At 34.1% G+C, this 25930-nt stretch overlaps 1 protein-coding gene across 7 annotated transcripts in view; it reads left to right on the plus strand.

The window, feature by feature from the left end:
* EHBP1 (EH domain binding protein 1) overlaps positions 1 to 25930 on the plus strand; it is a 255661-nt gene that overhangs the window by 69948 nt on the left and 159783 nt on the right. For 4 of the 7 annotated variants that reach the window (XM_084901050.1, XM_084901052.1, XM_084901051.1 and 1 more), the window contains exons 5-7: positions 7892 to 8073; positions 10551 to 10690; positions 23557 to 23679. In XM_084901050.1, coding sequence (XP_084757176.1) covers positions 7892 to 8073; positions 10551 to 10690; positions 23557 to 23679 — 445 coding nt within the window. Of the gene's footprint in view, positions 1 to 7891; positions 8074 to 10550; positions 10691 to 22803; positions 22909 to 23556; positions 23680 to 25930 lie in introns of all 7 variants that reach the window. The other 3 variants (XM_084901054.1, XM_084901056.1, XM_084901055.1) reach the window with 1 other exon arrangement.

The raw sequence follows: 25930 nt of genomic DNA on the forward strand, positions 1-25930 counted from the left end.
ATACTGGGGTATACCAAGTTGTTGTTGTTGTTGTTGTTAATATTTAGAAATAACAAGGTGTTGGGCATTTTTAGATGATATTTGATTGAAAAGTACCAGGAAACAGATACGATATCTTTCTGTTAAGGATGGTATAAGGTGTTTTTGCTTTAGGGCCACAGGTTGGATTAAGAAACCTTTGAAAGGTCCCTTCTAACTCCACATTATCTCATTTGACCATTTTGGTTTTTGAGTCAATAGAGAAAATGGTTTTTTACGCAGATACTTGGGTGTGTTAGTTTTTTTTTTACTGTGAAATAATTCACATATTCATAAAATAGAGGGTAAGATCTAATAACTAAGACTTTTAAACATGAATCTGGTCACATGACTTTAGAATGCTATTTGGAATTCTTGATTGCCTTGATTCAGTTGTACAGAATCAGAATTTAGAGTTCTAATGGAAAAGAATGAGTAGAATCAGGCATTAGACTGTGAGACTCTAGACTGGCATGTGCTGCAAGCATTGATTTATCATACTTGCTTATGGCAGCGCTGAGTCATAGCATCTAAACAGACAAGACAAGAGAATGGTATAGCTGCACTGATGACCACAGGTTTACATCTAAAGAATTCCAATAAAATAAATTTTCAAATAATCCTAATAAGTCACTAAGAATTGCTAAATTGAAGAGGTTAGGTCAATGTGAGATAAGAGAATTTTGTTTTGGTGGCTATTTTATCAGAATGATTAGTTCTGTACTTATAAAATTCAGATGAAGAATTCTGCTTCTGACAATGTGATAGAATAGGTAGTATGAATAACTCTCCTATTGGAAAACAGATAAAAACTTGGGTAAAATAGGACCAAATGATATGTATGAATGCACTCTTATAATGACACAGATAGAAAGAATCCAAAGAATTTTTTTTTAGTTGAAAGTAGGAAGTCTAGAAGATAAGCATTCATCATAGCATTCCCACTGAAGGTTTCTACTGAACTAGTGATTTACTGCTCTTACCACTGCATAGAGAAGTCAAAAAAGTCTAGCACTTCCCATTTCCCCAAGATGGAACGTCTAATAAGATCCCCTTGTTGCACAAAGCAGACACCCCTATTTGGAAGAATAACAGGTCACAAATAGCCAAAGATACTCAAGGGGAAGGGATAGAGATAAACTTTGACCAGCTACCTCCTACATGCCACCAATGGGGATCAAGCCCACAACCCAGGCATGTACCCTGACCAGAATGGAGCCAGTGATCTCTTGGATCATGGGCCGATGCTCAGCCACTGAGCCACACCAAGCAGGCCAAAGGCTCTTGAAGTATGCAAATAAGGAGAGGAACCATGAGAATGTAATTATTCATGTTATAATCCACATGTGTCAAACACAAGGCCCGCGGGCCAAATCCAGCCCGCCAGGCCTTGCAATGTGGCCCGCACCGCGCTGTCATCACTGCACTCCGCTGTCAGTTTATGACATTGTCAGTTTATGACTGTTCAGTAAACCATTCGGCCCGCGATTTAGGCTGGATTTTAGATTTTGGCCCCTTCTCTGATTGAGTTCGACACCCCTATTATAATCAGTTAATTCCTTATTAGTTATTATAAAATCTTTATTTTATGCTGTACAGAGGAAACATTCACCTATTGCTTTTATTGTAAACACTTGAATACCATTGAGAATATATTGAGGTGGAGAATTTATTTTAGGTCTAGCAAGAATGTAGGGGGATCCATGCATAAATTTTAATAACTACATTGCTACATTCCTGTAGTAACTACTTAACTATAGACATTACTTTAAAGCAAACATCCTGCATGGTGATCAAGATTTGTTTTCCTCATTTCAACATTGCTGGTTCTAGATAGACTATTTGTAATATTAGTGTAATAAACCATTTTAAATGGCTCATAAATATTAATAGTAAACATTATTCATTAAGCACCGACTATATGCTAACTGCTCATATGTTGTCCCAAGGATTTCTATAGGATATACTTCTAGGATGGGAATTGTGAGTTGTAAGGTATACGTGTTCAACTTTACAAGATAATGTCAAATTACTCTCCAAAGTGTTTGATCAATTGAAATTCTCTCCTGCAGTGTAAGAGAGTTTGCATTGTTCTTATTAACACTTGGTATCGTCCAACATTTAAAAATATTTACCAATCTGAGAATGTGAAACTGAGGTTCAGATACCTGAAGAAATATGCCAAAGGTAAAACAATGAATAAGTGCTGGTGTCACATATAATAGGCTGGATTTAAAAGAAATGGAAATATATAGGTTGATTCTTATTTATAACAATGAGAATAATTATTTAAAATGGGAGTGAGATTTCTTAAGTATAATGTTACATAAGAACTTTCTTAGGGGGAACTATTTCTTTATTAATTTTTATTTTACAACAGAACATACTATAATATCTATGAAAGAAAATATGTATTACATGCTATTTTAAATATCTTCAAAATGGAACAAATACCTTGTTAAATATTGTTTTACTTTTCAGTGATACTATATTATGTTCCAGAGTACTAAATTGTTTAGTGCAAAATTTAGATGTGATTCCATGGACATTTTTTTTTTAATTGTCTAAAGTTTTACATATGTCTCCTTTTACCCCAATTGACACTCCCCCACACACACACACCCCGGAGCCATTCCAACCCCGGGCAAGCTTCCACCGCCCCAGTGTCTGTGTCCATTGGTTATGATAATATGCATGCATACAAGTCCTTTGGTTGCTCTCTAACCTCCCCCTCACCTACCATTTGTCTGTAAATTGATCTATTCTTATTCATCAAATTATGTTGATCATTATATCCCACATATGAGTGAGATCCTGTGATATTTATCTTTCCCCGACTGGCTTATTTCACTTAGCATAATATTCTCCAGTTCCATCCATGTTGTTGCAAATGTTAAAAGTTCTTTTTTTTTTAATAGTGGCATGGTATTCCATTGTGTAGATGTACAATAGTTTTTTAATTCTCTAAAATTTATTTTAATATATTTTATTGATTTTTTTACTGAGAGGAAGGGAGAGGGAGAGAGTCAGAAACATCTACGAGAGAGAAACATCGATCATTCTGCACACTCACCACTGGGGATGTGCCCGCAAGGAAGGTACATGCCCTTGACCAGAATTGAACCTGGGACCCTTCAGTCTGCAGGCCAACGCTCTATCCACTGAGCCAAACCAGTTTCAGCTACAATAGTTTTTTTAATCCACTGATCTGCTGCTGGGTACTTAGGCTGTTTCCAAATCTTAGCTATTGTAAATTGTGCTGCTATGAACATAGGGGTGCATTTGTCCTTTCTGATTGATCTTTCTGGTTTCTTGGGATATAGGCCTAGGAGTGGTATTACAGGGTCAAATGGGAGTTCCATTTTTAACTTTTTGAGGGAACTCCATACTGTCTTCCACACTGGCTGCACTAGTCTGCATTCCCACCAGGAGTGTAGAAGGGTTCCTTTATCTCCACATCCTCTCCAACACTTGTCATTTGTTGATTTGTTGATGATTACCATTCTGACTGGTGTGAGATGGTATCTCATTGTTGTTTTGATTTGCATCTCTCAGATGATTAGTGACTTGGAACACATTAGTGACTTGGAACACACTTTTGAAAGAAGTCTCTGGGCTTCTTTCAAAAGTGTCTATTTAGACCCTTTGACCATTTTTGATTGGATCATTTATCTTCCTTTTGTTAAGTTGTATGAGTTCTTTGTAAATTTTAGAGATTAAGCCCTGATCTGAAATATCATTGGCAAATATGTTCTCCCATGCAGTGGGCTTTCTTATTGTTTTGTTGATGGTTTCTTTTGTTGTGCAGAAGCTTTTTATTTTTATGTAGTACCATTTGTTTTTCTCCTTAGTCTCCATTGCCCTAGGAAGCTGTGTCTGTAAAGATATTGCTGCGGCATATATCTGCTATTTTGCTGCCTATGGAGTCATGTAGGATTTATGGTTTCTCGTCTTATATTCAAGCCCTTGAGCCATTTTGAGTTGGTTTTTGTGTATGGTGTAAGTTGGTGATCTAGTTTCATTTTTTTGCATGTATCTGTCCAAATTTCCTAGCAACATTTATTAGAGTGTTTTGACTCCATTGTATGCTCTCGCCTCCTTTGTCAAATATTAATTGAACATAATGGCTTGAGTAGATTTCTGGGTTCTCTGTTCTGTTCCATTTGTCTATATGTCTGTTTTTGAGCCAGTACCAGGCAGTTTTGTGAACTGTGGATTGGTAATATAGCTTGACATCTGGTATTGTGATCCCTCCAACTTTGTTCTTCTTTCTTAGTATTGCTGTGGCTATTTGGGGTCTTTTATTATTCCAGATGAATTTTTCGAGAGTTTGTTCTAGGTCTTTGAAATATGCCATTGGTATTTTAAGGGGGATTGCATTGAATCTGTAGATTGCTTTGGGTAGTATGGACATTTTAATGATGTTGATTCTACCAATCCATAAACATGGTATGTTCTTCCATTTGTTTATGTCTTCCTCTATCTCTTTTTTCAAACCAGGTCTTTTGTTTGCTAGAAGATTTTTTATTGCTGCTTCAATTTCTTCTGTAGTTATCTGCCTATTAGGTTTTTTTATTCTTCCTAATTGAGTTTTGTGAGCTTGTATTTTTCTAAGAATATGTCCATTTCGTCTAGGTTGTCCATTTTGTTGGAATAGAGTTGTTCATAGTATTTTTTCCATAATTGTTTGTATTTCTGTGGGAACGATTGTTACTTTACCTCTTTCATTTCTGATTTTGTTTGTTTATTTGGTTCTTAGTTAGCTTGGCCAAAGAGCCGCATGTGGCTCTCGAACTACAGTTTGCCAACCACTGCTCTAACCAACCGAGTTATCTGACCAGGACTTGAAAGTGTGATTTTTGGATTAAATAGATCAGAATCACCTGGTAGTAGTGAGTTTTTTGAAGGGTGGGAGGGTGATGATAGTGAGGAGGAGAAGTACTTAATACTATTTTTAGAAAATGCAGGGCTCATCTCTAGACTTCTAATTTAGGATCTCTAGGATTGGGAGATAGCATCAGAATTTTTAACAACTCTTCTAGTTTTATTTTTGTTTTTTAATAAGCCCTAAAGTTTAAAACTGCTTTAGAGATTTTGAAGTAATTCCCAAAATACCGCCTAATTCACTAATACATGTATAAACATGGGACCAGAGGCAGAAACTTAAACCTACACATATGTAATCACTCACTTCTTAGTGACTTTTGTCATCTAACTTTCTTTCTCTAAGAATTTATCTTACTATTTTCCTCTTATTTAGGTTCTCTTGTCTAATCTGCATGCGATATGTTAGCATTAGGACTCTGGCATCAATAGCAGTAATTCTTTCTAAACTTTCCCTGCCTGGCTGGTCCTTACTCCCTTAAAGAGGACTATAGGATGTAAAAGATATGCTCATATAGAAATGCAGTCAGTTAATTCATTCTTTATTGAACTGTTGATAGCAATTATATCAGTCTTGGGTGGGTAAAGATTTGGACTCAGTGGTAATAAAGATTTGTGAAGCGGGGGTTTCCACTAGCTGAAGAATTAGTAGAAACACCATTCAAACCCCTTCTCCCAAAGATATAAACTTTAATGTGATCCTGTCATAATATCAGGAATGGATATTGTAGATTCAAAAGAGCTCTATACTGCTTACCTGCCCAAATCTTATAAGCACTGTTTTTGTTGTTACTGAACAAATTTTTGCTTTTAATTAAGTAGTATAGCTAATTGTGTTTAGAATTTAATAATTTTATTTTCTGTGGGGGTTTTTCAGACACACCAATTTACCAAATAGTTAAAAATTCCCTAAGTTCAGCAGAAAACCTTTTCTGCAAAACTTTTATCTAAAAAAATGAAGTCCACAGATTCTTAATCATTCTAGATGCTAGATTTTGCAGGAATCATCCTTAAACTGGGCTTTTAAAATTAGGTGCATTTCCAAGTTATCTTATGTTTTAGAGTTTTATTATTTGGTTATAAAATTAAATAATTATTAAGGGATCAATGTCATAATTTATGAAACAGATGTTTAACAAAATCTGAAAATAATATGTGGTACATAACTGCTTTCAAAAGAGGTTTTAAGTCATATATTATATGTAGAAGTTGTTAGCTATTCAAAAGGTACAATAAGAGATTATTGTTCATATCAGTGTAATCAGTTGATACTCCCTGATCGTACTTTTTCATTTTGCACATTGCCAGAACATTGAACCTTAATCTTATTCTTTGATTGACAGTGACTAGAGAAAGATCACTTGTATTGTTTGGGATAGTCACATCTGCTAAACTTGAGTCAGTTGAGGGTATTTGCATATTCTTAAGTATTTCTTCTGAGAGAACCTAAATCCTTCTCAAGTGCTTGATGCTTTTTTGAAATTCATTCATAAGGTATCTACATGCACTAATAGTTCTGAATAATATTGCTGTGCATAATCTGACAGATAAGACCACATTTTAAAACAAGGTATTCTTTAGGGATGCTATATTACATTTTTTACTTGTTCTGCTCATAGAAATGCCAAAAATTTTAAAAGGCTGTTTCAGTGTTTTGATTAAATTAGTATATCCTAATTTTAGACAAGTTTGTCAATCATAGGACAAATAAAGATTTATTAAATAATTTAAATGGTAATGGTAGTTTTTTCTGCCATGGTAATTTTATAGAAAACCAATGTAGAGCTTGAATAGATTTGTTTAATCTCCTTATTTTATAGGGAAGGTTACTGAGGTTCAAGTTACTGATTTACTCAAGGTCATGTCGTTTGGAAATTAAACCTTATTTTAGGTCTTAACTCTCAGACCAGTAAACTCTACGAAATGCTAGTTTATGACCTCTGGTTACATTAATGATGGTACGATCTCTGATTTACATTATTTACAAATTGACCTTCCAAAATTTCCCATATGATATTAACCAATGCCACACCAATAAATTAATTAAAAAATAAATTTTTTTCTTGCCATAAGAACACATAATCAGGAGTTATTATGTCTTATTCATTATAACATTTCTCCAGAATTGACACCTTATCTTTTTCATACTTCACACCCAATCATTATTTTTCTGTCCTGTTATCATTGTTCTCCTATGCTATTATTCTATAAAGGATAATTTTGAAATAAGATAGTTTTATTAATGGAATGTTAAATACCTTTGATAACAAATAGGTTCTGTTTTTGTGTTCTATTTTTGATGAGTTGGCTATTGCTATGTGGAGAAAAATTTTTATATCTTTTGGGCTTGCTTAGCAGTGTATGCCACAGGCATAGGATCAGAGAAACTAACTGTTTCTTCCCTGATATATGTGATCTTAGGAAAGAGAGAGAACTGTAGACTGAAGTGATTAGAAAAGGCTCCAGGAAGAAATCAGACTCAAAATATAGGATAAAATTCAGTACTTATAGGTAGAATGAGGTAAAATGTTACCAAGGCTGAGTGTTTCCTTTAAAAGTATAGGCATTCGGGAAGGTTAATTAGGTTAATGTAACCTAATAACATTAGTTTTACATTATAATGTAGATAGATTTTATTAAGTATAACCAAAGGAAGGAACACAATTATTGAGAACTTTGATACCTGCCCCTGTGCTTTTTACAGAGGCCCTGGAGACTTTCTGTTCTAGTTTCCTTTCCTGAGTTATTGAGGGTTGTTAAATCTTCCCTTATTTTTGCCTGTGTCAGCTCTTTCCAATTTTATGTCAGCCTTATATATGTAATAGTTGTGATATAAACTCATTACAATTTTATTTCATTATTATGTTACAGGAATTCATTGGAGAAGGAAGTCTCAATTGTTTAATCATTTTATTAAAATTGTATTTTAAAATATTTGGCTATAAAGTAAATGACTCCAAATGACATAATAATTTTTTTTATCTTACAGGAATCCCCTTCTGGTAGAAGGAAAGCTCTTGCTACTAGCAGCATCAACATGAAACAGTATGCAAGCCCTATGCCAACTCAGACTGATGTCAAGTTAAAATTCAAGCCGTTGTCTAAAAAAGTTGTATCTGCCACTCTCCAGTTTTCATTGTCTTGCATTTTCCTCCGGGAAGGAAAAGCCACGTAAGTTTATTTTGTCCAGAAAGCTGCTTCAGAGTGTGTGTTTAAACACTGTAGGTTTATAGCTTTGGACTCAGTAGATTAGCAACAGTTGAGAACATCTACCACATACCAGTCATTCTTACCATTCTTTGTTTCAGAGATTGAATTAAATGAATTCCTTGTTATTTATAGCCTCTTGTGACTAGAGAATGAAGAATAATATAAAAGTGATTACAGCAAGTTTCAAGTTTTATATTATAATTGTATATTATAGTATATCATACATGTTTGTTTTTATATTTTAGTGTCTTTTGTGTAAGTGGTTATACTCTGAAATATAGACCAATTTGTGGAGCTGTTTGGTTCAGCTGAGATATAAGAGGAACCCAAAATGAAAAGCTTAGGGATAAGAGTAATGAAAGAATTAAAGGAACCTTTGCCAATTCATGTTCTTTGTTCAGCCTTCCAAAAATTGTATAACAAGGTGTACAGGTAGGCACACTTTGTTATAATCACTATCCTTTTCAAAAATCACTTCTAAAGCTCTCAAAAGGCATTGCACAAAGATAATTTCTATACGCAGTTGTAGTTTCCTAAAAGATGTAACATTATAGCTGAATAAAATGAGGTGAACATACCTAGAACAGGTTAAAAAAAAAAAAAAAAGTAACATTCACTCTAGTTAAATCATGGGGTAAGTGCATGTTTTGGGTACAGTGAAACCGTTAGTATCTATTTGGAATGGAAGATGGAAATGTAAATTCTACATCTTGACTTAAAAGATGAGGGGAAGAAGGCGCCTATAAACATTACAATCTAATCTGAATTATACTTCTGAATGTATTTGACCTAGTGAAAAGTGGTTACTATAATTGGTCATGTCTACTTAACTGATTAGACTGAATACTGTGCGTCAGAATGAGATATTTGGCACTCATCTTCAGGGAGCAAGTGACTTGGTAGATGACATAAGCCTCTTCTCTGGAAAGTTTGCTTCTAAGTGAGTGTGATAGAGAGTGCAGAATAGAAGCATTACTAGTCTTTCATATCAGGACTGTAAATTGTAGGCTTAAACATTGAGAAATTAAAAATTAAAACCTTATCCTGAAATCCAAGCCAAAATGAAAGGTAAGGAAATAGAGAAAGAATAGAGAAAACAAAATGAGAGAAAATCCTTTGGAGGTGGACTCCTTTCCACTGGGCAGAAGCAGTAAGTGAATCAGTACCATTCATAGAAATGTAGGTGAGAGGAAATTCAGTCAAACCAAATATCTCAGTTTGAGTGAAGTATTCTCTCAAACACCCTATATTCCTTCTTGCCTCGTTACCTTTCCCAAAGGAAAATGTTCAGGGTTAAAATATGAGAAAATTAAATAGGTAATATTAAGCAAATTAGCATTTTAAGAATAATATATCTTGAAATTATCCTCATTGATTGGTGAGCAACTTGTAAGGCATATATATAATAAAACATAACTTTTTTTGTTCATGTAGACTTTGTGTTACTAACTTATTTTAAAATGGGGAAATTATTTAATTCTAAGCTTATATGAGACTAAATGCAAAGAATTTCTAAAAACCAGTTTAGTCTGCAAAGTCATATTATATTTTAGAAAAATGAATATTTACATAAGAGACTTTAGTGTGTGTGTTTTTATTGTATTGTGCTAAGAACATGAGAAACTGTTTTAATTTGGCTTTCTGAGTTTTGAGGAAGTATATGTACTTGATTAAAAAGTTAGTTTGTATATGACATGTTAAAAATATGTTTCATTCATTGTAGTTTGTTTGAAATTTAAGATAAAAATGATAGATCAGGAAAACTTAAATTTTTTGTTTACAGTATTTAATGTAAATTTTTTCTTTTCTATCAACCCAGGTCATTTTCTATCTTGTAATTCTTAAAAAGGCTAGACTTTGTCTTAAGGTGCTTTTTTTGTATTATACTAATTCTTTAACTTTTGAACAACTATAGCCTCTTTCAGAAAAATGCACCTTTAAATAAGATTTAAATATAATTTACAGGGCTTTATTCTACTTCTTTTTCCTCCAGTTCTCAAAACCAAAAGGGTTCATGGATTTCAGATTAAGAATTTCTATTTTAATTCCTTATGAAAATTTAAATATTTTAAAGTCTGGATCTCATCTGATTTGCCAATTATCTCATTGTTTTATGAAACAAGTTTTTGTTTGCAGACTTCATGGTTAAGAAACCCTACTTGAATCCCATAAAGAAAATTTTAGTCTTCCATATGTCTGCAGCACAGAATTAATGTAACTCCTAACTAGTTAGTTTTTAATCTTGTTTGCTTTTTACTAATTAAACATGCTGTTTAAAAATGAATAAATGAGTTTTTAGAGTTTTTAATAGTATTATTTAGCTTTAAAAAGACTTATAATATTAGTGTACAAAAATGAATATATTAATATTTTTAAGTATCATTTCTTTTTCAAGTAATGTCATTTAATGAACTATGAATTATAAATCATTGATGTAGGGATGAAGACATGCAAAGTTTGGCTAGTTTGATGAGTATGAAGCAGGCTGATATTGGGAATTTAGATGACTTTGAAGAAGATAATGAAGAAGATGATGAGAACCGAGTGGACCAAGAGGAAAAGGCAGCAAAAATTACAGGTTGGTTTTATTAAACTGTAAGTTATTTTTATTTATTTATTTATTTATTTATTTATTTATTTATTTATGTAAAGTTGAAAGCTTATTCTTATTTCCCAGGAAACACAGTTTCACTAACAAGGCATTTTTTCTTCCTTAAGCCTTTATAATCTAACTAGAGGCCCGATGCATGAAGCTGGTACAAGAGTAAGCCTTTCTTCCCCTGGTTGCCGGCACAGGCTGCCCTCAGGCACTTGGGACCCGGGCTTCCCTTGCACAGGAAGGCTCTGCGCACCTGCTGGTCGGTGGCCGGGGCCTCCCTCTGCAGGGCGATCATGGGTGCTGGCCGGGCCCCTGACCAACTGCATTGCACCGCCGTGGCTGGCCTGGCACCAGTGGGTGTCATAGCGTGGTCCTGGATGATCATCTAGGTGGTTGTTTTGCTGTTTGGCTGTTCGGTCAACTTGCATATTACACTTTTATTATATAGGGTATTCCATTTAGCTCTCTGAAAACTTTGCATGTTGCTGTTAATAACAAATTTCAGCAGTTTAAGATCATGTCCAAATTTAGTTAAGAAAGCATAGAACTTTACTAGAACTACTAATTATGATATAAAATAGCCTGAATATATTCATACTTACTTTGTCAATTTTCGAATGAATCCTTTATAAATAAATAAATAAATAAATAAGAATTTGCATTAGCTATCTTCTCCTAGTGCATGGACATTTTATCATATATCTAGAAGCTTCCATGCAATTATTCATTATAGTTGGTTTGATCAAACTACTAAAATGTTAAGTGATTAGAATCTATTTGTATTAATTTTTAGAAATAAAAATGTAAATGTTCGTTTGTTCAAAACCTTAAATCTCCGAATGTTCTTCATCAATTGCTTTGAAATTTTGACACAACGTTGCATTTGAATATGCACGTGTTTTTATATACCTTATACCTACTATTATATAGATGTCACACTTGTGACAGGTAAAAACATGCTTTTTTTGAAAAATAGTGCCATCTGTTGGATGTAAAAGCAACACACGCTATACTAAATATTTTATGATTTCATTTCACTGTTTCTGATTTACAATCCATTTACGATTTCCAAATTTCCAATTTTTCGATTCCATTTCAATGTTGATAATGATTGAAGATTTGTGCTTAGAAATCTCGAACAAATTTCTTAATCAATTGGGAATGCAATCACTTAATTGGTTTGCTGCTGCTTCATTTGATGTAGAATTGCTTCGTAAACAAAATTACAACACAGGTGATCTTTTGTTGAATGTGCAGTCAAATATTACTAAGCTAACACTTGAGCAAAAAGGCATTTACAATCAAATAATGCAAACTATCAGTAACGGGGTTGGAGAAATTTTAGATGCTCCAGGAGGAACTGGTAAAACTTTCCTAATTAGATTGATTCTGGCAGCAATTCAATTCCAAAATGACATAGCCTTAGCACTTGTTTCGTCTACAATAGTTGCGACATTGTTACCAGGTGGAAGAACTGCTCATTCCTCTTTGAAATTGCCATTGAACATGAAATTCATTGAAACTCCCACGTACCACATTTCCAAATCATCCAACATGGCAAAAGTATTGCAGGAATGCAAACTTATTGTTTGGGATGAATGCACAATGGTGCACAAAAAAATTGCTCGAGGCTCTTGATCGAACATTGCAAGATTTGTGTGGAAACATCAGACCATTTGGGAACGCATTAATATTGCTTGCAGGAGATTTCAGGCAAACATTACCTGTAATTCCTCAATCAGCACCAGCGGACGAAATAAATGCTTGCCTGAAATATTCTACTTTGTGATGACACGTAAAGATGTTAAAAATTAACTACAAATATGCATGTCCAGCTGCAAAACAATCGATCAGCTGAGATATTCTCACATCACTTGCTGGAAATTGGGGATGTAAAGGTGCCAGTTGATCTGACCTCAGGACGAATTTCATTGTCTCATAACTTCTGCAATTTAGTGACATCAAAAGAAGAATTGGTTGAAAAAGTATTTCCCAATATTCAATTATAAGAATCACGATTGGCTCCGAGTGAACGAGCTATTCTTGTAGCCAAGAGGAAAGACGTCTACAAACTTAACAATATTAATCAGTCTAACATTCAAAGCGAGGCAGTCACATACAAGTCCGTCGACACTGTTGGGGAAACAGATGAAGAGGTTAATTATCCAACAGAATTTTTGAATTCACTTGATCTGCCAGGGATGCCACTGCACGTACTGCAATTGAAAATCAGCGTACCAATTATCATGTTGCGAAATATCAACCAGCCAAAGCTTTGCAACAGCACACGGCTTGCAATAAAAAAATTAATGAGCAACATCTAGAAGCAACAATCTTGACAGGACCTTTCAAAGGTGAAGATGTCCTCATTCCTGGCATTCCTATGATTCCAACGGATATGCCATTTCAATTTAAGAGATTGCAATTCCCAGTTCAATTGGTGTTTGCAATCAAATCAACAGAGCTCAGGGCCAATCTTTAGAATTGCACAGTTTAGATCTAGACACGGATTGCTTCTTCCATGGACAATTATATGTTGCGTGTTCTACAGTTGGCAAACCAGACTATCTCTATATCTGCACAGACAATGAAAAAACAAAAAATATTGTATACCCACAAGCATTATGAAACTAAACATATTAGAAACGTGTGCTTTCTCTTTTCTTTCTTTTCCATTTAACCAGACTGAGCCAAGCAATGCATGGCCGGGTACAGCTAGTTGATCAATAAATACTTATTGACAATTTGGCTATCACACTTAAGGAATTGATGTTATGCCTTTATTATTAGAGTGAAAATAAAGCACTAAATATATATACATCAGGCAAAATTTCAAGATAAGAATGATTAAATAGGGCATACTGATCAATTACAACACCTCCTCTAGCCCCTTCTGGCTATTATTTTTATTTCAATAACATTTTGGGATTTCTTCCCCTTCCCCCCCAATAATTAATGCTGACATTTGCATTATATTTAAATGATGTCAGCAACAATTATATAGTTATTTTTAAAATGCCTTGTCTTTTCTGTCTTTGAGATCTCTCTTTAATTTGGCTAGCTGGAGTACCTTAAGTTGGTGTTCCTCTGCTACCACTACCAGTGACCTTCTGCCTGTCCTTCAGATTTTAATTCTGTTGCCACATAGTTTGAGAAGCCTTTCATGGCAACTCCCCTCTTAAGCTTGACCACTCTCTCCTTTATGCTAATGCTATACCATTTACAAATGCAGGCATTTTTCTATAGCATGAGTTTTTATAATTCCAGTGGTATATAATTTTATCTTTTAATTGGAGGATACAGTTTGTTCTTTGTTGATGGCTTTTAGTTAAAACTAATTATCAGTTAAACATTAGTACTATAAATAGGAATAAAATACCCACACAATTACATAGCTGTTTTGAGCTATATCGTATTGTTTTAATCATAGTAATGGTAAAAAATAGTGATAACAAATCATCACAAGTTCTGTGCTGGTTGAAAGGAAAAGAAAGAACATTATTATTATTATTGTGGGTTTTTTTTGTTTTTGTTTTTAGCAAAATTCAGATTTAATGAAGGCATTCAATAATAATTAGATTTTATAGTTCATTGTCATATTTCATTTGGCCTGCTGTAACAAAATACAATAGATTGGATAGCCTATAAACAGCAGAAGTGTATTTCTCACAATTCTGGAGGCTGGAAGTCTGAAATCAGGGTGCTTGCATGATCACGTGAGGTCCCTTTTCTGGGTCACAGACTCTCATTGTATTCCTCATATTGTGGAAATGGGCAGGGTTGTTCTTTTGGGCCTTTTCTATACGGGCATAAATCTCATTCATAAGGGCTCCACTGTCATGACCTAATAACACTGTCCAAAGGCCCAATCTCCTAATACTATCACATTGGGAATTAGGATTTCAACATGAATTTTGGGGGTCACAAATATTCATACCATAGCAACCATTATTTCTTAAACATACATATATACCTTTTAAAAAAATTTTTTTCTTCATTGATTATGTGTCCTTATCCCCCCATTGCCTCTCCCCCCCCCCCCCCACATGTTCTCACCCACTTAGTATCTGTTTATTTGCTTATGTGCTTGCATATAAATCCTTTGGTCGATCTCTTCCCCTCCCTTTTCCCCTCCCACCCTCCCTTGCCTTCCCTCTGAGGTTCTCTGTCTCTGGATCTCTGTTTGCTCATCAGTTTATGTTGTTCATTATATTCCGCAAATGAGTGAGAGCATATGATATTTATGCTTAACATAATGCTCTCCAGGTCCATCATGCTGTTGCAAATGGTAGGAGTTTCTTCCTTTTTACAGCATCATAGTATTTCATTGTGTAAATTACCACAGTTTTTTTTAACCTACTCATCTGCTGATGGGCATTTAGGCTATTTCCAAATCTTAGCTATTGTAAATTGTGCTGCTATGAACATATGGGTGCATGGTAGTATATCCTTTTTGATTGGTATTTCTAGTTTTGGGAAACCATAAAAATCTTAGAGGAATCCACAGGCAGCAAAATCTCAGACATATGCCAAAGCAATATCTTCGCCAATACAGCTCCTAGGGGAATGGAAACTAGGGACTACATCTAATAAAAATCTTCTGCACAGCAAAAGAAACCATCAACAAATCAACAAGAAAGCTCAATTCATGGGAGAACATACACTGAGTGGCCAGATTATTATGATCTCTGAACACATAATAATCTGGCCACTCAGTGTATATCCTCTTATATAATAAAAGGCTAATATGAAATTATCCCCTCGACCAGGAGTTTGACCAGCAGGCACGCCAGCCAACCGCCCATGTCCCCTCCCCCTGGCCAGGCTGGCCGGACCACACCCATGCACAAATTCATGCAGCGGGCCTCTGTGGCCATATTATTATGCCTTCAGAGTTCATAATAATATGACCACTCAGTGTATTTGCCAATGTTATCTCTGATAAGGGTTTAATCTCCATTATTTATATGGAACTCATACAATTTAACAATCCAATAAAAAAAATGGACAGTGCACCTAAATATATCTTATTTTTAAAATTTTTGCCAAAGGAGTAACTTCTTTTTAATATATTTTATTGATTTTACACAGAGAGGAATTGAGAGGGACAGAGAGTTAGAAACGTCGATGAGAAACATCGATCAGCTGCCTCTTGCACACCCCCCACTGGGGATGTGCCCGCAACCAAGGTACATGCCCTTGACCGGAATCGAACCCGGGACTTTTCAGTCCACAGGCCAACGCTCTATCCACTGAGCCAAACCAGTCCCGGCGTGGAGTAACTTCTTTTTAGAGAGTCTAAACTTCTTCAATCATAATTGAAAAAATTTGATTTAATATAACTTGTGATGATTCAATATTTCTTTGGAATGTTACCATTATTTATATATTTCTTTTCCCTATTTTACGAAATACTATGTTCTAATTTTTTTTTTTTATCTCTAGCTTCTAGCACATTGTCTAGAACGTATTGAGAATTTAATATATGTTAACTGAAAGGTCATGTAAATGAATTGAGGTTTCCATCTCCGATTGTAGGCCATATTGATGACTCTGTCTTATTATCTTATTGAATTCATTTTTACCTTTAATCATGTACTACCTTATTCAGGGTAGTGTGGTCCCATTTTATGAAATGAATTGGATCAGGAAGAGACACATAAATCAAACCTTAAATAATTCAAGACTAGTTTTCCAAAAGTAATGAATGTAAAATGTGTGTTGAAGGAGCAAAGATAGATGGGGACCATGGGTGATTAGGTGCATAGTATAAGTAAACCCATAATTATTGTAATAAATTTTTTGCTTTGATGTTGCATTTTTTCTATCTGTATTTTCTATTTTATTTTCAGAGTACAGTCACTTAATTGCACAGCATTTCATGACAGTTGTTTGGCTTCCTAAGTTGCATTTTTTTAGCATATGCAAATTCCATTTCAAAGTTATTAACTTTCAGGAATTTTTTCGTTAAGTATCAGCACTACTATAAAAATGTTTGAGTAAAGTAATTTTAAGATAATAATGAATTTATTAAAAATTAACAGCAGATCTGTTAAAGTAATAGCTGAAGAGTAAGCAAAACAAATGTTTTATAAACATGGTACAAATAAAGTATGGGTATTTTTATTTACTAGCTAAAGTGGCAATAACTTAAAGCACAGTTTACATCCACACATCCTTTCAGTTTTGAAATTGTTGACACAATTTTTTAAAGGGAAGGATGATTATTTTATATTCTGTCTATATTATATCTTTATATTGAAATGTAAATACATAAAATACAATCACATTATATCAATAAAATCATATAGGTATATTATGACCCCACTAAGTTGCAACTTTCTTGAAAAAACAGATTGTTATAATTATTTTGTGTATCTCTTAGATTGACACTTAGAGGCTCTTCATGTAGTCAGTGATTTCTTATGGAACATTGCTATTAGGCAGTAGTAATTAACATAATATATCTTATGAAATTACAGTCTTTTCTAAAAGAAAAGTAAAATCATCATATCTATATTGGACTAATCAAATGTCTTTACCCTTTTCTGTCTGAGGCAGAATTCACTATTAACTGTAAACATTTTGGGACTGGCTCTTAGGCAGGAAGCTTTTATTGATGTTACAAGTATAGCTGCATTCTACCGAAGTGTAGCACCAGTTAATGGGCAAGGGAATTTTGAATTGCAATTGAAAAACTAACTGAAATGTAGTGGGAGTGATAGACCTTGGTGTTAAAGAAACAAAGCCTTTTAGTGAAAAGTTTCCTTTCATAATCATATGAAATTTTATAATACTGTAGCCCATATAAGAAATTGTTTATGGTTTCAAAATAATCTGTACCTCCATCTATACAGAAACCTCAGGTGCTTGAACTAAACTTTGGTAATATCATCATTGGTAAGCGTGTTGAATATTTGAACACACAACAAGAAGAGAAAAAGAAAGACTCCTGCATAAATGTTGAAGTCCTATTGAATACAACTCAGAAAATCAGGTTTAACTGAAATAGTTTATAGCAAAACAGTATCAGGGAAACTAGATATTCTCAGACACTTGCAAGGCCTCTGTTATACTTTTAGTTGTTGCAGAGATCACCAAATATTCTCTATAGGCTTAACCACATATTCAGACTCTCATGACCTGAATAGGACAAACTTAGCATTAGATTCACTTAGAAGGATATTAGACAGGAAACAGCAAGCCAGCAGAGCATTCATCTTTTACTAGGGTCCTCACAACAGCTCACTTGCTATTCTTTGACTGCTGTACTCAAATGACAACTTGAGTACAAGGGGACAAGATCCACATAGTTACATCATGGATTACCTTAGAGTAGGGGTGTCGAACTCAATCAGAGAAGGGGCCAAAATCTAAAATCCAGCCTAAATCGCGGGCCGAATGGTTTACTGAACAGTCATAAATTGACAATGTCATAAACTGACAGCGGAGTGCAGTGATGACAGCGCGGTGCGGGCCACATTGCAAGGCCTGGCGGGCTGGATTTGGCCCGCGGGCCTTGTGTTTGACACATGTGCCTTAGAGTCTTTATGCTGTTCAAGAGCTGATATTATTTGTAACAGTTTGATAAGCATAATTTCTCAGGTCTGCGTAAAGGACATGCCCAGTTATTAGTCTCTATAATCAGAAGCTAAAACTATGGCCTTCTATTCAGAGTCTTCCCATCCTGGTGCAATTTATAAAGCCCCCTGCTCGCCTCAGCTGTCGCCATTTCTGTTTGGTTTTATGTATCTTCTATAATTGAAACTTTGTATCCTTGAGTGGAGGCCTAGGTGGGCCAGGAAAGGTGGAAAGCTTGGCTTCCTCTGTTGCCAGAGGCAACCCTAGCCTGCTCTTTCCAGCTCTGTGGTTACTATTATGCCCAGATTTAAGATCCCCAAGGACCACCAGGGAGCCAAGTCCGATGCAAAAAACAAAAGAGCTAGCATGGGCTCCCGTCTCCAGCAATCACCAGCACAATGGCGGTTTACAGGGAAGGACAGCAGGAGGAGTTGCAGAATAGCAGGTACAGAACAAAAGAAACATAGAAGGAAGCATTATAAAAGTAGCAAAAAGAACTTCATGAATCAATTTAGTTTAGCTCTATCATTCTGCCATTTTTCTTAGGATTTATCTTCTATAATTGAAACTTTGTAGCCTTGAGTGGAGGCCTAGGCTGGCTAGGGCAGGCAGAAAGCTTGGCTTCCATTGCCAGGGAAACCCAAACCTGTCAACTGCACTCTGTGGCTGCAGCCATCTTGGTTAGGGTTAATTTGCATACTCTCTCTGATTGGCTGGTAGGCATGGCTTGAGCTGAGTGGTGGTTAATTTGCATATTACTCTTTTATTAGGTGGGATAGTAGAGGCCCAGTGCACAGAATTCATGCATGGGTAAAGTCCCTAGGCCAGATGATCAGGACCAATTGGGACCTTCTGGCTACTAGCTGGTGCCTCCCTTCCCTGGCTGCTGGCTACTAGTCACCAGCCGGGACCGGCCTGCCTTCTTTCCTTCCTTCCTTCCTTCCTTCCTTCTTTCCTTCCTTCCTTCCTTCCTTCCTTCCTTCCTTCCTTCCTTCCTTCCTTCCTTCCTTCCTTCCTTCCTTCCGCGCTGCCCCCTTGGTGGTCAGTGCATGTCATAATAAGTCATTGAACTCCCTGTTGAACTCTCAAGGGGACAGGTTGCATATTAGCTTTTTATGTATATAGATTGGTCCAGGAAAGTTTTTTTGGTCAGGGTAGTATATTACTGGGAAAGCTTTCCACTTAAAAAAAAATAAATCTGGGAATAAATTTTTGTTGTAAATCTCCTTTTAATTTATTTAACTTCCCCCCCGATTATAAATGTAAAATATATTGACTGTAGAAAATTTGTAAGTAAAATACCTTTTTAAAAGGAGAAATATATAACAAAATTATGTCCACATATGCAACTGACAATTGAATTATTTCCATGAGAGGCACGTAGAGGTTGGTATGGCCAAACCAAATAGCCCCCATGCTATGCTAGAACTACTATTCGCATAATCACCCAAGACAAAAACCTGGCACTTATCCTTGATTCCTTTCCCCATACTCTGTGTCAAATTAACTATCAAATCTTTCTTCTTATTCTTTAATTAGCAGTATTTATTGTGTGCCTCTCCTCATAGAGTAGTGATGCTGAACTACTTACCTTTGCTTCCTATGCTGTTTCCCGCCCCCCCCCCCCCCAATGATGACACCATGTTGATCCTGGATTCACGTTTCTAAAATATGAATTTGATCTTTCAATGGATTCCCAGAGCTGTCAGAATAAAGTTTACTAATACATTCGCTAGTTTGGCCACAAGAACTTTCATAAGAACATTCATTAGCCTCATTTTATTCCATTCCTCATCCCTGGCATCTTAAGCTCCAAACTTGCAGATCCTCAAATATGTCATGTTCTTATTTGCAGTGCCCTCCATTTTCTTTTTTATTTTAATAGTAATGTCTGTCTAATTTAGCTCACATTTCAGTAAGTTCAGAAGATGTTCCTGTCCTCAAAATCTCTCTTCTAGTTTCACATAGCTTATGAAGCATATTTCAATCATAACATGTATCATATTTATCATACACTGTGTATTGCTTTACTTGTCTATCTGTCCCTCAAACATATACAGCCATGAGGGCAGGTACTATTACAGGCATTTAATAGGTACTTAATAAATGTTCATGAGATAGATAAATGGTATTTCTTTGGAGTTTGCTTTTTGTTATGATTTGGATTAACATTTGTTTGCATACCAAGTAAAGGGAACATTGATATAGATTATTAAAATGACCTTTCTCTTGTTAATATGAATGAAAGTTCTAGAAGCAGAAGTTCTAGGATTTAAGTAAGGATTTATTTAAGCTATGAATAGGGAAAATTAGGAAGGAAAATTTAGTGAAGAGAATGGAAAGAAGAAATTACTTTGGACTAGGTAATGAAGAAATAGTTATCATTAATTTTAGATATTGCTGAAAGTATGATGATGAGGAAATACTCTAAACATTCCCAGAAATTAAAATGTAAATAATTTAGTCATGTAATAGTCATCTTCATAGTATTTAAATAAATGCCCACATTATACCTAAAACTATATTGTAGAACAGTATTAGTGATCTGAATGTAAGGACCAAGTCTAATGTTTCTTTAGTATTCCCTATAATGCTCATTATATGTTTAAATAAATTATTGATTTCTACTTTCATTGAGATTACCAATAAAAATATAAATAATAAAAATGTGCAATAAACTGAATTCTTGGGCATTATTTTTAAATGTTTTAACTAAGTAATTGTATAATGTAAACGACACTAAAATGTGGATATTGAAAGAATACCTCAGATTACTTATGAGAACTAATTCTGATAACATGTAAAGTTCTTCCTACAGCTCAATAAATATTAGATGTTATTGTTAACATTTTTTCATATTTTCAATGTTAAAGACAAACCATTTGCAAATTTTTTAAAGTACACAACTAGTAATTAGTGAAAATAAATCAGTTATGTGCTGGTAATCACTTAACACTGGTCTTCCACTCCATTATATTTTCCTAAAAATTACCTTAATAGTATTTAAATAAATGCCCACATTGTACCTAAATGTGGTAGGGACAATGACTAGTAGGAGGAGGTAGAGGATCTAACATGAATGAATTGTACCGACTGAAAAATTTGCTAGGCTAGTTTGAGTCAGAGTGGGGTTTGAAACTATTGGCAGAATAAAATGGAAGAAGAGTCTAACTATTCATCTCTTATTCAAAATTCAGAAGAAGAGGTTAGTTGGTATTGTGTTTACTCCTTATTTTCTATGGTTTACTTTTACTATCTCAAGTAATTTAATTCATGCAAAATATATGTTCTCATTCCAACAGGGAAATAACTTTGTCAACTTTTCAAAAATATTTAGCTCAAAGATCTAAAATATAATATAACACATATTTCTGGCCATCTACTATCTAAGTCATTTATTGTCTGTTTCACTATTAATTTCTATAGAATGTAAATTTCATAAGGACAATACCATGTCTGCTTTTTTTCATTATTATATATCAAGCCTAGTATTTGACACAGCATGGTAAATAAATACTTGTTGAACAACAAGCAAATGGATGAAGGCAAACTTATTACACTGTGTATTGTGTTATTTGGGTCAAATAAAATTTATAATGTACAGTTAGATTTACAGTGTTAATAACATTTTTAATGCTGAATTTACAACTTTTTTATACTTCTAATTATTTTCTTTCTTTCCCATTTGAATGATCTAGATCTGTTTGGTTTGTCCTAATTGCCTAAATTATTCCAAAGTTTTAACTTTGGAAACAGCAAGAATTAACTAGAATACTCCAGTAGGCACTTTTTCACCCAGTGAATTATAATCTCATGTACTGAGAATTATCTATGTAATTCATGTAAAAAATTTACTCACATACAAAATGAATTTTTATTTTAAGATTTTTCTATCCATATCTTTTTTGTTCTGTCTCTTATTGGACAAATTATAAGGTTTCCTAAAATTTACTCAAGAGTTCCCTTAAAAGACAAATTCATTAGAAAAAGGAGTAGAAAATGGTAGCTATTGACTTTCTCTTATTTTGTGCTGATTTTTAAACTCTATAACATGAATAAGTGCGTATTATGTTCATGATTTATGTAGATGTAATCTAAAAACTTCTAGTTTAAATTCATATAATAAACAATATTATATACATTTTTTGTGTTAGCAGAAGATACTTTTTATTCTGTTTTTAACATATGCATTTAAAACACTATTTTACAAATGCAAAATGTGGTTGCTGAAAGCCAATGCCAACTTCTTGGGTCATTATCTTTGTGTTTATTAACTTAGTTCTTATATTACTAACATAAGTTTTAACAATAAAATGTTTTCTATCTTAAATGGTACAACATAACTTTAAGTTAAATGCTTCTGTTAAAGTTCATCAAAGTAACATTCTCTGAATGTATTCTCTTGATAACCTAGCATCCCCTCTCTGTCTTTTTGAGTAACAGCATGCTTCTATAGCTCTTTAATTAAATGACCTTACCTTACATTTGTCTCGACTGGCTTCTGTTTACAGAAATTGTAAACCAATTGAATGCTCTGAGCAGCTTAGATGAAGATCAAGATGACTGCATAAAGCAAGCAAATATGCCTTCAGCTAGATCAGCCAGTTCCTCTGAAGGTCTAAGAGCTTTCTTCCTTTCTTTCTGCTTCTGACTGCCTGTATTTACTGTGACCTGCTACCTCTTGACTTCTGTCTATACTTAGCTGTCAGTTTTGTCTTCGTGCTTTTCCTTGGATGTTTTCTTTAGTAATTTGCAGTACACCAACAGGGAACAACATAACAGAATTTGCCATTTTAAGCAAAGCCTTATATTAAGATTCTCATTAGGTAGTGATTTTAAAACATCTTGTAAGATAATATTTGGTCATGTAATATGGTCATATTTTTTCAGCTATTGTATATATTGTAATTCTTATTTTTAAAAAAATATTTCTTAGATTAAACCCTTTTGCATTATTTATATTTAGGAGTGAATGATGTTTTACTAAAAATCTATCAGTGCTTTTTCATTAGATAAAATTAAATTTAGATGAAAGTTTCTCTAGTTCATTATCTGATACAATTTTCAAATTAATATGTAGTATGTTTTGTTTCATATGAAAATGTTGGTATACTACAAAATACTTGAATGGCATTCTGCCACTCGTAAAATGCTGTCTTATTATTTGCAGGTATTATTAGTGTGAATTTTTATAATTCAAAAATTTCATGAATGATTGAAATTATGCTTTACTGTAACTAACTAACACATATGTTTATTTTCAGAGCTTATCAACAAACTTAATTTTTTGGATGAAGCAGAAAAGGATTTGGCCACTGTGGATTTAAATCCATTTGGTGATCCTGATGTAACAGAATTAAATCCATTTGAAGATCCTGACTCAGAAGGTAACAAGTTTTTTTTGTGTGTGTGGTTTTATTTTTCTGTACTTCTAGAGTCTTTATATAGTCAGATTCTCTTGAATGGTGATGATAGGAAGAGATTTTTAAAAAAAGACTCATAAAGTAATTTTTCTCCTTAACAATAATGTTATTGAGTTCAGTACCACTTGCAATTGATCGGCAATTCTGGGTTGCTTCACTTGAATTTTTAAAGAAAAAAGAAAGACATGTACCTGGGGTATTTATTAATTTCTAACTTTTAAAATATGTTTTTATTGGTTTCTGAGAAAGGAAAGGAAAAGAAAGGGGAGGGGGGGGAGAGAGAGAAACAGAGACAGAGAGAGAGAGAGAGAGAGAGAAAACATCAGTGATGAGAGAATCATTGATCGGCTGAATCATTGATCGGCTGCTTCCTACTCGCCCCCTACTGGGGACTGAGCCCCTGACCTCCCGGTTCATGGATTGGTGCTCATCCACTGAGCCACACCTGCTGATCAACCTAAGAGACATTATTTTTAAATGTCTCTTAGGTTGATCAAATAATAAAGCTCTATTATTAGAAATAACATTGTTCTGTCTCTTACTGGAAAAATTATAAGGTTTCCTAAAGCAAATACTCAAGAGTTCCCTTAAAAGACAAATTTCTTATAAACAGGGGTAGAAAATAGTAGTAGCTATTGCCTGTTTTTCTTATTTTGTGCTGATTTTTAAAATTCTAGAACATGAATTTTACCCAGCTGGCATATGGTAAAGTTTCATTAGTTTAGCAGTCTGACCAAGTGAGGTCAGGTTGTGGCACATACTGATATGGACATGGTGAGGTGGCTTCTCCCTATAGACAACTCCTCCACCCTCACCCTCACAGAGTTTGAGGAATCTCTCTAGCTCCCACTCCATGTCTCTGGCTGAGAATTAGTCAGTGGTTACAGTAAGTTGTGCATATGAATAAAGGAGCAGAAAGAAGACTGAAACCACTGTTGTCATTCATACAACGTAATTGGAAGTAATAAACTCAGGTATTTTTTCTGGGTAATTTTTCTTACCAAGTAGTTTTGATCTCTTAAAGCCTAGAAAAAAACTGTTGAAGCAGTGAGATTTCTGTTTAATTAAACTGTTTGCTCAAAGTAAATGTAAGAATGACTAATCACTGTTTACATCTTTTAGACTGCTCTTAGGAAATCTTCCTGAGCTGTAAAGAATTTTGCTGCCACTAGTCAAGGTGAAAATGAGGTTTTAACTTCAGGATTTACTTCATAAGAGCAATATTATTTAATAATCCACTTCTCTTTCTCTTCCTTTACTTTCTTCCTTCTTATCAGATTCTAAACTAGTTTAGAATTAAGTTTAAATTAATTTTACTTTGTGAGCTACTTATATTAAGAACATATTTTAAATCTTAAAAGTTACAATAAATCTTAGAGGCAATCTAATTCAGACACCTATTTTCATAGATTGGGAAGCTGAGGCCCAGGGGAATTGAGTGATTTGAATAAGAACTTTAGGTAAATGGAGATGGAGTTAAAGCTAAGAATCCTCATCAAGAGTCTTCATTTGATTATACAACTTCTTGATTATTAGTATATTGAGTTTTACAAATATTAACAAGATATTTTGAGACATTAGTATTTGAACTTTCCATTTCATACTAAAATAAGTTTTCTAAATATAGAAAGGAATAGCAGATATCATGTAATACCGTATTTCTATATAAGGAGAGGTTAGCCAGCCTGACTCAGAATCTTTACTCATCTCCGTAGAGTTAAGAAAAAATGTGACAGTCAGTGTTTCTCTTTAAATATACATCTCTTTCTGCAATTAACTTTATGGATTAAAAACTTGTTCCTGAAGTAAAAAAAAAAAAAAAAAAAAGTATTTGGGGAAGATAAAAATGTGTTAGAATTGTTAAGATGGTGTACTATTATTTGCTTTACAGCTCCAGTTCTCTTATATTCATAATATTCTGTGCTTCAGATCCCTAAGTGGTTTTTGCTTGTGTAACTAACCAAAGACCTTTTCAAAATTTAATCCATTTTATGTTCTTTTAAAAGCAGAAATTTTTTATGTATCAGTTTGAGATGGCAAGCTAGTATATGGAAATAAAATAGGAAATAATAGAATATTTTACCTTTAAGAAAGTTAAAATTTCCAAAATTGTCATTATATAATGCTAATATTATTATATTAGAGACTTCAAAGGCATTCCAAAGATGCCATTTTGAGATTTACCATTCCTGGAAAAGTAGACAAAAATCTTAGA

This window comes from Pipistrellus hanaki (assembly GCF_964339955.1).
Source record: "Pipistrellus hanaki genome assembly, chromosome: 12".
Classification (NCBI taxonomy): Eukaryota; Metazoa; Chordata; class Mammalia; order Chiroptera; family Vespertilionidae; genus Pipistrellus; species Pipistrellus hanaki.